A 9,938-nucleotide genomic window follows, 5' to 3' on the forward strand; every position below is an offset into this window, starting at 1 on the left:
GCAACATACCCTTCTCTTTAAATTATTTACAATTCAGTCTTTTGTGAGATTCCGAAGATCTAACACCGTTTTAATTCTCGAGCTTAAAGTCTAACACCTTAAGATCAAAATGAATCTAAAATTAGGTTTCGTGGTCCTGTACCTGCTAAGTGGCAACCTGACTAGTGAATCTTACCCCTACTATCCAATTGAAGAAACCCCCGTGAATATTATGACTGACGTCATCAACGACCTGGGTGTCAAGGTCCTGAGCTGCTACTCCCCCCACCACCACGGCAACGTCGCATTTTCCCCCACTGGGCTGACATTTGTCCTTGCTGCCCTCTATGAGGCCTCAGCTGGAGCTACAAGGCGCCAGATAGCGCAAGTGTTGAACCTTCCGCAGGAAAAGCAGGTCACTAGAATCGGCCTCAGAGACATCCATCGCCGGCTTCGGGTAAGTTCTTCCCCCTCTCTTCTTCCTATTCCACAATCTTATTGATTTTTTTACAGAGTTACTTAAACGCGAACGCATTTCTCGGTGGACTGACGCTAAACCGCGATGACGTCACTCTAAGACAAGATTACGAAGACCTTCTGAGGTTCTATGGCTTCGAAGTCAATCCGACGTTGCCTAACGCTACTACTGAAGCTGGAAACTCAACGGAGGGACCAGTCCCGTCAACTAGTACGACATCTAGCCCAGATATTGAAGTTCTGGGGGCTCAGACTGGTCCAGGAGGTAATTTGACTGGGTTAGGTGAAAATTCGACTATGTTACCGACGGAGCAGACTTCATTACCGACTGTAGACGTGACTATGTCAGCGGAGGTGACGACAGTGGTGATGGTAAGTGAGAATTCGAGCTTGGGGATGTTGGAACCGACGGTAGCGTCAATAGAATCGCAGAATGAGACAGTGGGGGGGAGGAAGAGACGAAGTATAGAAGAAAGTGGGGGGTTGGGGGTAGATGTAACTACTTTATCGGCAGATTTAGGAGAATTGTCGACGGAAGGAGGGGAATTAACGTTAACAACAGGTAAATCTTCTTTACCCCCACTGCAATCTACTTTACCACCTTTCCAACCCAACAGACACCGAAGAACAAACCCAGACTACCAAAACTGGCTTCCTATAATTCCTTGGCAGCCTAACATCAACGGAATAGCCCTAGACACAGACACTTCCGCCTTCCGACCATCAGAACTAAACTTCTTTAGCGATGGAGTCGATGAAACTTCAATATCAACCATAATGTACACAACAGTGCTTCCATTTTGTTACTTTCCAACTTTAGGAACAGCTGTCGTGGAATTTCCACTTGATGTAAGTACTTTTAAGACAAAAAAGGGGAGAAGAGTGGGGGAAGAGTGAAGTTCATTTATGTTCCAGGACCCGAGGTATACAGTAGTAATTCTGCTCCCTGATTCAGATGTAGAGACTCTGGTTAAGACCTTAAGGGCCTCTAGGGTCAAATTGAGGAATCTCAGGCAAGCGCTGACGCCATGTTGGATCAAGGCCGCCATTCCGTCGTTTATGTTGAAGGGATTTGTTACTTTGACAGGCTGGCTCCAGAAATTGGGCATCGTCGACGCTTTTGAACCTAGGGCAGCTGATTTGAGTATTATGACGCCGGATTTAGGAGTTTATGCCAGGGATGTTCATCAGAGTATTGGCGTTAATATTAGGAACTTTGAACCAGATGGCGCTAATGATACTCAGAAGGGTAAGTTGATATTTTTGAAGGTTAGAAGTCAAATTTTTCTTCAGAGAAAACTTCAAAATTTCTTAAAAAAAAATTTTTTTTAATTTTTTCCAAAATTTTCAAAAAATCATAGAAAAAAATTTTTTCCAAAATTTCCAGAAATTTTCCAAAATTTAGGAAAAATCAGTTTTTCTTAAATTTCTCTAAAATTAATGAAGAAATATTTTTCCAAAATTGGAAAAAACAGTTTTTCCAAAATTTCTCCAAAATTCATGAAAACAAAATTTTTTCAAAATTTTCAAAAAATTCATGGAAAAAACAGTTTGTCTAAAATTTCCAAATTTCCAAAATTCAAGAAAAAAAAAAGTTTTTCCAAAATTTCCAGAATTTTTCCAAAATTCATCCAAAAGAAAATTTCTCCAAAATTCATGAAAAAGAAAATTTCTCCAAAATTCATGAAAAAGAAATTTTTCCAAAACTTTTCGAAAAATTGTTTTTCTCAAAATTATTCAAAATAAATTTTTTTTTTTAATTAAAAAAAAATTTTATTTTATTAAAAGCAACGCCGTTAGATGACATATCATAAAATTTCTCAACCAAGACAATCCCATACATATTTCTCCAGCAATAAAAATTCCAGCCTCTATCATAGTAATTTAATGAAAATGCCAACCTCTTTCCCCCACCCCAGAAATTCTTCATTTCCTCTTTACTAAAAAAAAAAAAATAATTAATTTCAGGAAATCCTCGGAGTGAACCAATTCCTTTCATCGCAAATCGTCCGTTCGTATTTTTTATAATCGACACCGAGACCTCGGTATCTTTGATTGCCGGGCGCATTAACGACCCGCTCAACTCACGGATTATATAATCTAATTACAAGTGCAATTACAATTTTTCTTATATTGTTTTGGTATATATTATTGATAAGTGTACAACGTTATACAAAATAAAATTAAAGATTATTTAAATTATAAATATCCTAGAGTATATTTATTAAATTTATAAATAAACCTTATCCTGTTAAATTAATTAAATTAAATAATTATTTTTATGTAACATTTTTAAGTATCCAGGGAACGAACTTTGATATTCTAGTGCAGACACCCGGGAGGTTTGCTTCGGCGCAGCCGATTCCCCAGGATATTATTCCGGCCAGGAAATACCGGCCGTCTTTACCTCGGACTTGGAGTGGTCCCCCAGAATCACCCTGAAAAAAATTTTTTAAATTATTTTTAAGTCCAAAATTTTGTAAGCTTTTATTTGAGTACCCACATGACTATGATTGAAAAAAAAAAAAAAAAAAAAATTTTTTTCAAAAAAAAAAAAATTTTGAAAATCCAAAAAAAAAATTTTTTTTTTTTTTTAATTTTTTTGTCTTACCTGGCAAGAATCTTGTCCGCCATTTTCATATCCAGCGCAAAGAAAAATATCCGGAATAAATTCGTGCCTCCCAGCCCTTAAAAACATGCTTTTGCACTTATCATTACTGACAATCGGCACAGATACTTCTTGTAATACCGACGGTAGAGTGCCTCCCTCAGAAAGACGCCCCCAGCCGGTAACAGTAGCGTTTTCTCCCACCAGAAGGTCATCAGTCGCCGGAAGACAGATCGGAGAGATATGGGGAACGAACACTAACGAGGTCTCTAGCCTCACTAGCGCCAGATCGTACTCATAGGTGAAGAAATTGTACTTAGGATGCACTACCTTCTTAGCGATTCCGCGCTCCACGTAGGGAAGTCGCTCCTGGACACTCGAGAAGTCGTAGTCGCCCACGCGGATTCTGATTTGTGAGGTCAGCAGGCTAGAATGTTGAATAATTGTCAGTAGAAATTTTTTAGGGACTTGGGATAGAGAAATTTGAAAAGGGGAATTCAAGAGCTTTAAAATGAGTATAGGCATGATATAGTTTGGCTACGGGTCAATTCCAGCGCCATATTTATTAATGATCTATAGATCATTTGGGAAATTATTAATGTGATTTTTGAGAAGAAGGAAGATTAATTAATAGGGGTTGTAGGGGTTTATTTTAATCAGGATTTAAAGATCTAGGTCGCTGTACTGGTAATTTTAAAAAAAGCAAAACTTTTTGTTTCATTAATGATTAATGAGGCGATTAATGGATCAAGAAAATTTTTTAAGATGAAACTATTAAGAAATTATTAATCTACTCTAACTCCCGAATAAAATGACCCGTCTTACGGCTCAATTAGCCACCGGTCGAATTTGATTAATGATCTATAGATCATTTAACAAATTATTAACGCGATTTTCATTACCAATCATCGGGACTTAGTATCAAGTGTGGGTACTCATTTTCTTCAGAATTAAAAGATCTAGGTCGCGAAGGTAACAAAACCCCAAAATCACTAACTCGTCAACACAGTGTCCAGCAGTAGCGATCCAGTTTTCGTTCAAAACAGCGCCGCCGCAGCGGTGAGTGCTAGAAAACCCAAAGAACGAAGTCCTCCTGACACTGACCTGCCAAGGCCACCTTCCAAAATGTGCATCCTTACCACCGACGATTCGAGTCTCGGGGCGGGGAAAAAGTGGGGGCACGCCACACTGCCCGTGCCGGCTCTCCGCAGCGGAGACTGTCGGAACTGAGCCCTGGTACTTCCTGGTCGTAGAGGGCGGGGTCGAAGTTGAAGAGGTTGAAGTCGTAGATGGCGCTGTCGTCGAGGAAGGCAGCGCGGAAGTTGATGTAGTCGCTATTCTCGGGGGAGGGGTTTTTCTGCGGGTCGGTTTGTCCGCTGTTGTGATGTAATGGCTCTGGGAAGAAGATATCGATGATGACGATGATGATGATGATGATGATAATGATGGCGGATGCAACAGTGGCTTGTGCTAAATAGGAAGGAGAAAACGGATTAGTTATCTTGAGAAAGCGTTTATTTTCTAACTAGTTTATTGGAAAGTGAGGCAAAAACTCTTGTGTCTTACATATGTGGGCGGCGGATCCGTCAAGGGAAGATTTTGGTCTTCGTCATCTGCGACCCGGTCGCTGTCACTCGGCCAAGGTCGATGCCCCGTTGTCGTCCACGATGATGACCATATTGATGGCCGGCTTGTTGGTTTATTTTTTGTTATAAACGCTGGCTCTGTTGTTATTGTCCAATGGACTGTTTCCGTGCTGAAAATAATCAGTACTCTTTTTAAATTTAATTTCTGGGAAAACTATCAGTCCTAGAGCAAAAACTTTCAAGCAAAAGTTGTAGAAAATTAAATTTCCTACAAAAAATATATCTTACAATTTTTAAATATTTTCAATAGTTTCGCTGGAATTTCCAAAATAAATTTCAAGGTCAAATACTTCCTCATCCAGGAGCTTTTTTTTTCAAATTTAAATTCTAGCTTTTTTATTGATGCTAGAAAAAAAAGTTTGAAACAAAAGTTGTAGGAGATTAAATTTCCTACAATTTTTATATAAAACTTTTTTTTTTTAGGACCAATAGGAAAACCGTAAATTAAAAAAGTCTTACCTAGTAGTCGTTGTCCAAACTTTAATCGGTTTGGTCTCCGGTTTGGAGACAAAATTAGGCCTGTCATAACCAAAACTCCCAGTTTTAGAGAAGGTAGGATTGGTCCAAGGCTTTTCAGTGCGAATAGAGTCCCCACTGGCGGAAGTAATCTGATCTTTCTCCTAAATAAAGACAAACAATAATCAAAAGTTCAATGACTAGAAAGTTTCTACTCACATTAATCAGATTCTCCTCTGGATCCGGATCCGGTTGGCTAGTCTGGGAAAACGGCTGCCTGGTTGGGTCTTCCTCGACCATTTGGTTCTTGCCGTCATCGGGAAGCCTCGCAGGGAACTGGAACTCCGAAGGCCTCTTTGGCCTGTTACTGGGCCGTCTCGTAGTGATTGTCAAGGCCGAAGTTGAAAAAGTTGAAAATAAAGATGGAGGAGTGGTGGGAGGGGAAGGGTTTGTCTGGTTGTTATGGACACAGCAGCTCCCGAACATGAAGGTGTCGACGCAGACCCCCAGGTGAATACCCTGAGACTTTATGCACTCCCATACAAACATACAGGTCCCCTGAATTTTTCCAGCCACCAAACACGGCTTCGGAGTTATTTTGTAGCTGTGACCTCGGTTCAAGGTGCTTAGACAGGTAACGACGCTCGACCACCAGAGAATCGTGGCCACGTAACCTATCCACCGCATCCTGGTTCCTAAAAATAGTTATTGATAAGTTTAAAATACCAATTTTAAATTGGAACAAATTTACTCAATTCGTTAATTGTGATTTCGTGTTTTTTGGGATTTTTTCTGGAAAAAAGTCGATCAATTCACTTTGCAGTCTTAAGAAACTTTGTTTTCCATGTGCTCAATGATTTACTAGCGCTACTTTGGCCAAAAAGTCTTTGCGAGGCAAGTTGGACACAATAAACACGCAAAAGATATCCTTAGGTTATCAAAACATGGATAATTGTAAATTCTACCGGTACAATTCACTGACTTAGTGATTTATTTTTATGCAGGGCTGATTTCTAAGCTCCCTAATGGATAAAAAAATCAAAAAATTCAAAAATTTCCAAAAATTGTCCAAATTCGATATCCGTGATTTTGCATTTTTTGCGATTTTTTCGGAGAAAAAATCGATCTTTTTGCTTTAAATTAAGAGAGTACTTAGTTTTCCACATGCAGATTTGCGATAAGAGTAAATTTTGACCGTACGAACCTTAAAAGGGTAAGTTGAACATGTTAAACACCCTAAAGGTATCCTTAGGTTACTAAAACCCGGATAATTTAATATTTTGCCGGTACAATTCCTTCGCAAGGCGGATTATTTTTGTCGAGGGGTGATTTCTAAGCCCCTTGATGGATAAATAATCAAAAAATTCCAGAATTTCCAAAAATTGTCCAAATTCGCTTTCCGTGATTTTGCATTTTTTCGGATTTTTTCTTAGAAAGAGTGGATCGTTTTACTTCAGAGCTAGTTTTATATATGCAATATAATATACTGAGGCTATTTTGATCCCGAAAACCCCTGGGGGGTAAGTTGGGCCAATAATAATTCGCAATGGTATGAAAATGATAATTGAAGATTAGCAGAGATTTCGTAGAGCTTGCTTGGGAATCGAATCGAATCGTCTGACCTAATATCACCGATTCGATTTAATTAAAAACGGTTTAGCTCAGCTCGCTTTGTAGAGCTCAGTTGATGTATTAATCATCAAGTGATATCTTAACTGATCTAGATATCTCTTAACAGTCACCGCGTTGTTAGCGCGTTAATCTTATTATTATTATTATTATTATTATTATTATTATTATTATTATTATTATTATTATTATTATTATTATTATTATTATTATTATTATTATTATTATTATTATCATTATTATTATTATTTATCGTATTATCCGGTGTTAATATTACCGTGAAGGGATTTAGACAACTGTGTTAAATCCATGACAATGGTAACCTGTCTGTTATTGTGTTAATTCAATAGTAGTTATACCGAGGATTAAAATCACCGTAACAAATCCCTTTCTTAAGCCCGTCAATTAATCTAAACGTTGACATTATTGTTTATTTATTTATTTATACATATACATATCAAGTGATATTTAGGTGATTTGATCCTGATAAGAGTGCACTTGCTGAGAGATACTCGGCTACTTAGTGTTAGGTTTTACGGGCGCGGTTATACGAGAAATATAACGGGAAAAGCGAGAGGGTTATACGCAACTGGGAATTATATCTTATATATATATATAAGCGGTACCTGTGTAGAGCCAACAGCGTATGGATATGCTTATGAGTATGCATATAAATCCATATTAAGCATAAACACCGAGAATAACTAAGAAATCCCCGAGTACCTTTCAATTCAAAGATTGTGATTTCGTGTTTTTTGGGATTTATTACAGGAAAAAGTGTGTCGATTCGCTTTGAAGCTACAGAGAACATAGTTTCCCACGTGCGGATTTGCGATAAGTGCGAATTTTGACCTTCCAAACCTTAGAAGGGTAAGTTGGACACGATAAACATACAAAAGATATCCTTAGGCTACTAAAACCCGGATAATTATAATTTCTATCGGCACAATTCATTCACGTAGTAAATTATTTTTATGCAGGGCTGATTTATAAGGCTCACGATGGATAAACAAATTAAAAAATTCAAAATTTCCAAAAATCGTCCAAATTTGATTTCCTTGATTTTGCATTTTTTGCGATTTTTTCTGAGAAAAAGTCGATCGTTTTGCTTTAAATTAAGAGAGTACTTAGTTTTCTACATGCAGATTTGCGATAAGAGCAAATTTTGACCGTGCGAACCTTAAAAGGGTAAGTTGGACACGTTAAATACTCTAAAGGTATCCTTAGGCTATTAAAACCCGGCTAATTTCATATTCCACCGGTATAATTCCTTCGCGAGGCAAATTATTTTTATTCAGAGCTGATTACTAAGCCCCCTGATGGTTAAACAATTATAAAATTCCAGTATTTCCAAAAATTGTCCAAATTCGATTTCCGTGATTTTGCATTTTTTCAAATTTTTTCCAAGAAAAATTGCTCAAATTTTCTGGTAAACTTAAGAAAACCTAGTTCTCAGCTTGCGGAAACAGGAACAGTGTAAATAAAGATCTTGCGAGCCTGAAAAGGGTAAGTTGGACCAGGTAAAAGAATGAAAGATATCTCTCGATTGCCTAATCTGAGTTTTTTGCGACGGTGGGCGTTCTGTTCCGGATTTTTTTTTTGGGTCTTGAGGCCTAGTAAGCGCGTTTCTAAGAATCTGAGGGCAATTAAGACTGAGAATATAGATAGTTAGTGGGTTAAAAGTACAATTGGGTATGTGAGATAAAAAGGTATCATGAAACTGGGGCGATTGTCTGTAGTGCGTAGATGCTTTTTATTTTATTTATTTAATGTATCTCATACTCTCTAACGTCTGTCTTTGTTTAAACGGGCCTCAGTGTTATGGGGTTCGAGGCCACGGGCACCGCAACGGCCACCGCAATCCGGTGTATCGTAAAAAGTGACACATATTCACGGATTGTCTTTACAAAGTAACCATTTGTTAATTACTTACAGTCTTAATAACAATAAAAATTAATATTAATGACAGTAATAATTATATTAATAATAATTAGTGATAATTACCCCATATGCGTGATATTATTCTGCTATTATCTGTTCATTCCACTCACTAAAAATTTTTAACCCAATGCCCAAAATAATTATTTAAACACAGCACCCGCGAATAATAGCGCGAATTAATGGTACGAAAATCATCACTCTTAAATAAAAATTAACAAATGACGATCCGGAGTACTGACCAGGAATGAACGTGGTTTCACGCGCTCAGGAAACTGAGTTGAGTCTTCTGGCACTTCTGCCTTGAGGAGTGGGGTCGCGAAAGGGGCATCTGGAGAGGGAAAGGGTCCGGGGGCCCCTCAAGTCGGCGAGACGACCGTCCTCGGTCCTCCGTCACACAACACACACTCAAGTAAACACTATACTTACTTACTTATTTACTACTTACTGCTTCTTCCTCCTTCCTGTTTTCGTATGAGGCCATTACACGCCCAGAGAGGTCTCCAATGCCCATAAAATTCAAGGTCATCGGGATCGGGACCAATTCGCGGTTTATGCCCAGTAAAACAATATCTGATACTATTCAATTTTAAATATCATAGAGAATATCTATTGCACTTCCGGTGGAATATGCTATTACAAGGTCACTGGGGAAATGGAAGTCTAACGGTTATGGTCATTATCTCAACAACCATTTCTGAGGTTTAGATGCATTTAAAGTTACGAAACTTTCCGAATTTACTCAATTCGTTAATTGTGATTTCGTGTTTTTTGGGATTTTTTCTGGGAAAAAGTCAGTCAATTTACTTTGAAGTCTCAGGGAACTTTGTTTTCCACGTACCCAATGATTTACTAGCGCTACTTTAGCTAAAAACTCATTTCGAAGCAAGTTGGACACGATAAACACGCAAAAGGTATCCTTAGGTTACCATAACCTGGATAATTGTAAATTCTACTATTAAGTATAATTGATTCACTTAGTGATTTATTTTTATGCAGGGCTGATTTTTAAGCCCCCTGATGGATAAACAATCAAAAAAATTCAAAATTTCTAAAAATTGTCCAAATTCAATTTCCGTGATTTTGCATTTTTTTCGATTTTTTCTGAAAAAAAATTGATCCTTTTGCTTCAAATTAAGAGAGTACTTAGTTTTCCATATAAAGATTTGCGATAAGAGCAAATTTTGACCGTACGAACCTTAAAA

General features: G+C 37.8%; 2 protein-coding genes across 2 annotated transcripts; one reads left to right on the forward strand and one right to left on the reverse strand.

Moving 5' to 3' along the window:
- The first annotated feature begins 1 nt into the window (after position 1).
- On the forward strand, positions 2-2,656 carry LOC141525548 (uncharacterized). Its single transcript, XM_074240091.1, has 4 exons — positions 2-436; positions 493-1,305; positions 1,372-1,705; positions 2,425-2,656. Exons 1-4 carry the CDS (start codon positions 110-112, stop codon positions 2,553-2,555), a joined length of 1,605 nt encoding a protein of 534 aa, XP_074096192.1. The 5' UTR covers positions 2-109; the 3' UTR covers positions 2,556-2,656.
- Positions 2,591-9,096, reverse strand: LOC141525543 (serine proteinase stubble). The gene is made up of 7 exons (XM_074240085.1): positions 8,800-9,096; positions 5,386-5,861; positions 5,170-5,330; positions 4,631-4,820; positions 4,062-4,534; positions 3,068-3,491; positions 2,591-2,894 (listed from the first exon to the last, which is right to left on the reverse strand). Exons 2-7 carry the CDS (start codon positions 5,851-5,853, stop codon positions 2,736-2,738), a joined length of 1,875 nt encoding a protein of 624 aa, XP_074096186.1. The 5' UTR covers positions 5,854-5,861; positions 8,800-9,096; the 3' UTR covers positions 2,591-2,735.
- Between the last annotated feature and the right edge of the window lie 842 nt (positions 9,097-9,938).

This window comes from Cotesia typhae, unplaced genomic scaffold, assembly GCF_013202065.1.
Source record: "Cotesia typhae breed Kobodo isofemale line unplaced genomic scaffold, CoteBio_Ctyphae contig_26, whole genome shotgun sequence".
Taxonomy (NCBI): Eukaryota; Metazoa; Arthropoda; class Insecta; order Hymenoptera; family Braconidae; genus Cotesia; species Cotesia typhae.

What these genes read in the sequence shown, in the direction of transcription:
- LOC141525548 (XM_074240091.1), top strand. Translation starts at nt 110, where the DNA reads ATGAATCTAAAATTAGGTTTCGTGGTCCTGTACCTGCTAAGTGGCAAC. An exon ending in ACATCCATCGCCGGCTTCGG is followed by an intron (nt 437 to 492) that starts GTAAGTTCTTCC and finishes ATTTTTTTACAG; the next exon opens with AGTTACTTAAACGCGAACGC. An exon ending in TCGTGGAATTTCCACTTGAT is followed by an intron (nt 1,306 to 1,371) that starts GTAAGTACTTTT and finishes TTTATGTTCCAG; the next exon opens with GACCCGAGGTATACAGTAGT.
- LOC141525543 (XM_074240085.1), bottom strand. Translation starts at nt 5,853, where the DNA reads ATGCGGTGGATAGGTTACGTGGCCACGATTCTCTGGTGGTCGAGCGTC. An exon ending in GTTTGGACAACGACTACTAG is followed by an intron (nt 4,821 to 5,169) that starts GTAAGACTTTTT and finishes GATTATTTTCAG; the next exon opens with CACGGAAACAGTCCATTGGA. An exon ending in GCGGACAAGATTCTTGCCAG is followed by an intron (nt 2,895 to 3,067) that starts GTAAGACAAAAA and finishes AATTTTTTTCAG; the next exon opens with GGTGATTCTGGGGGACCACT.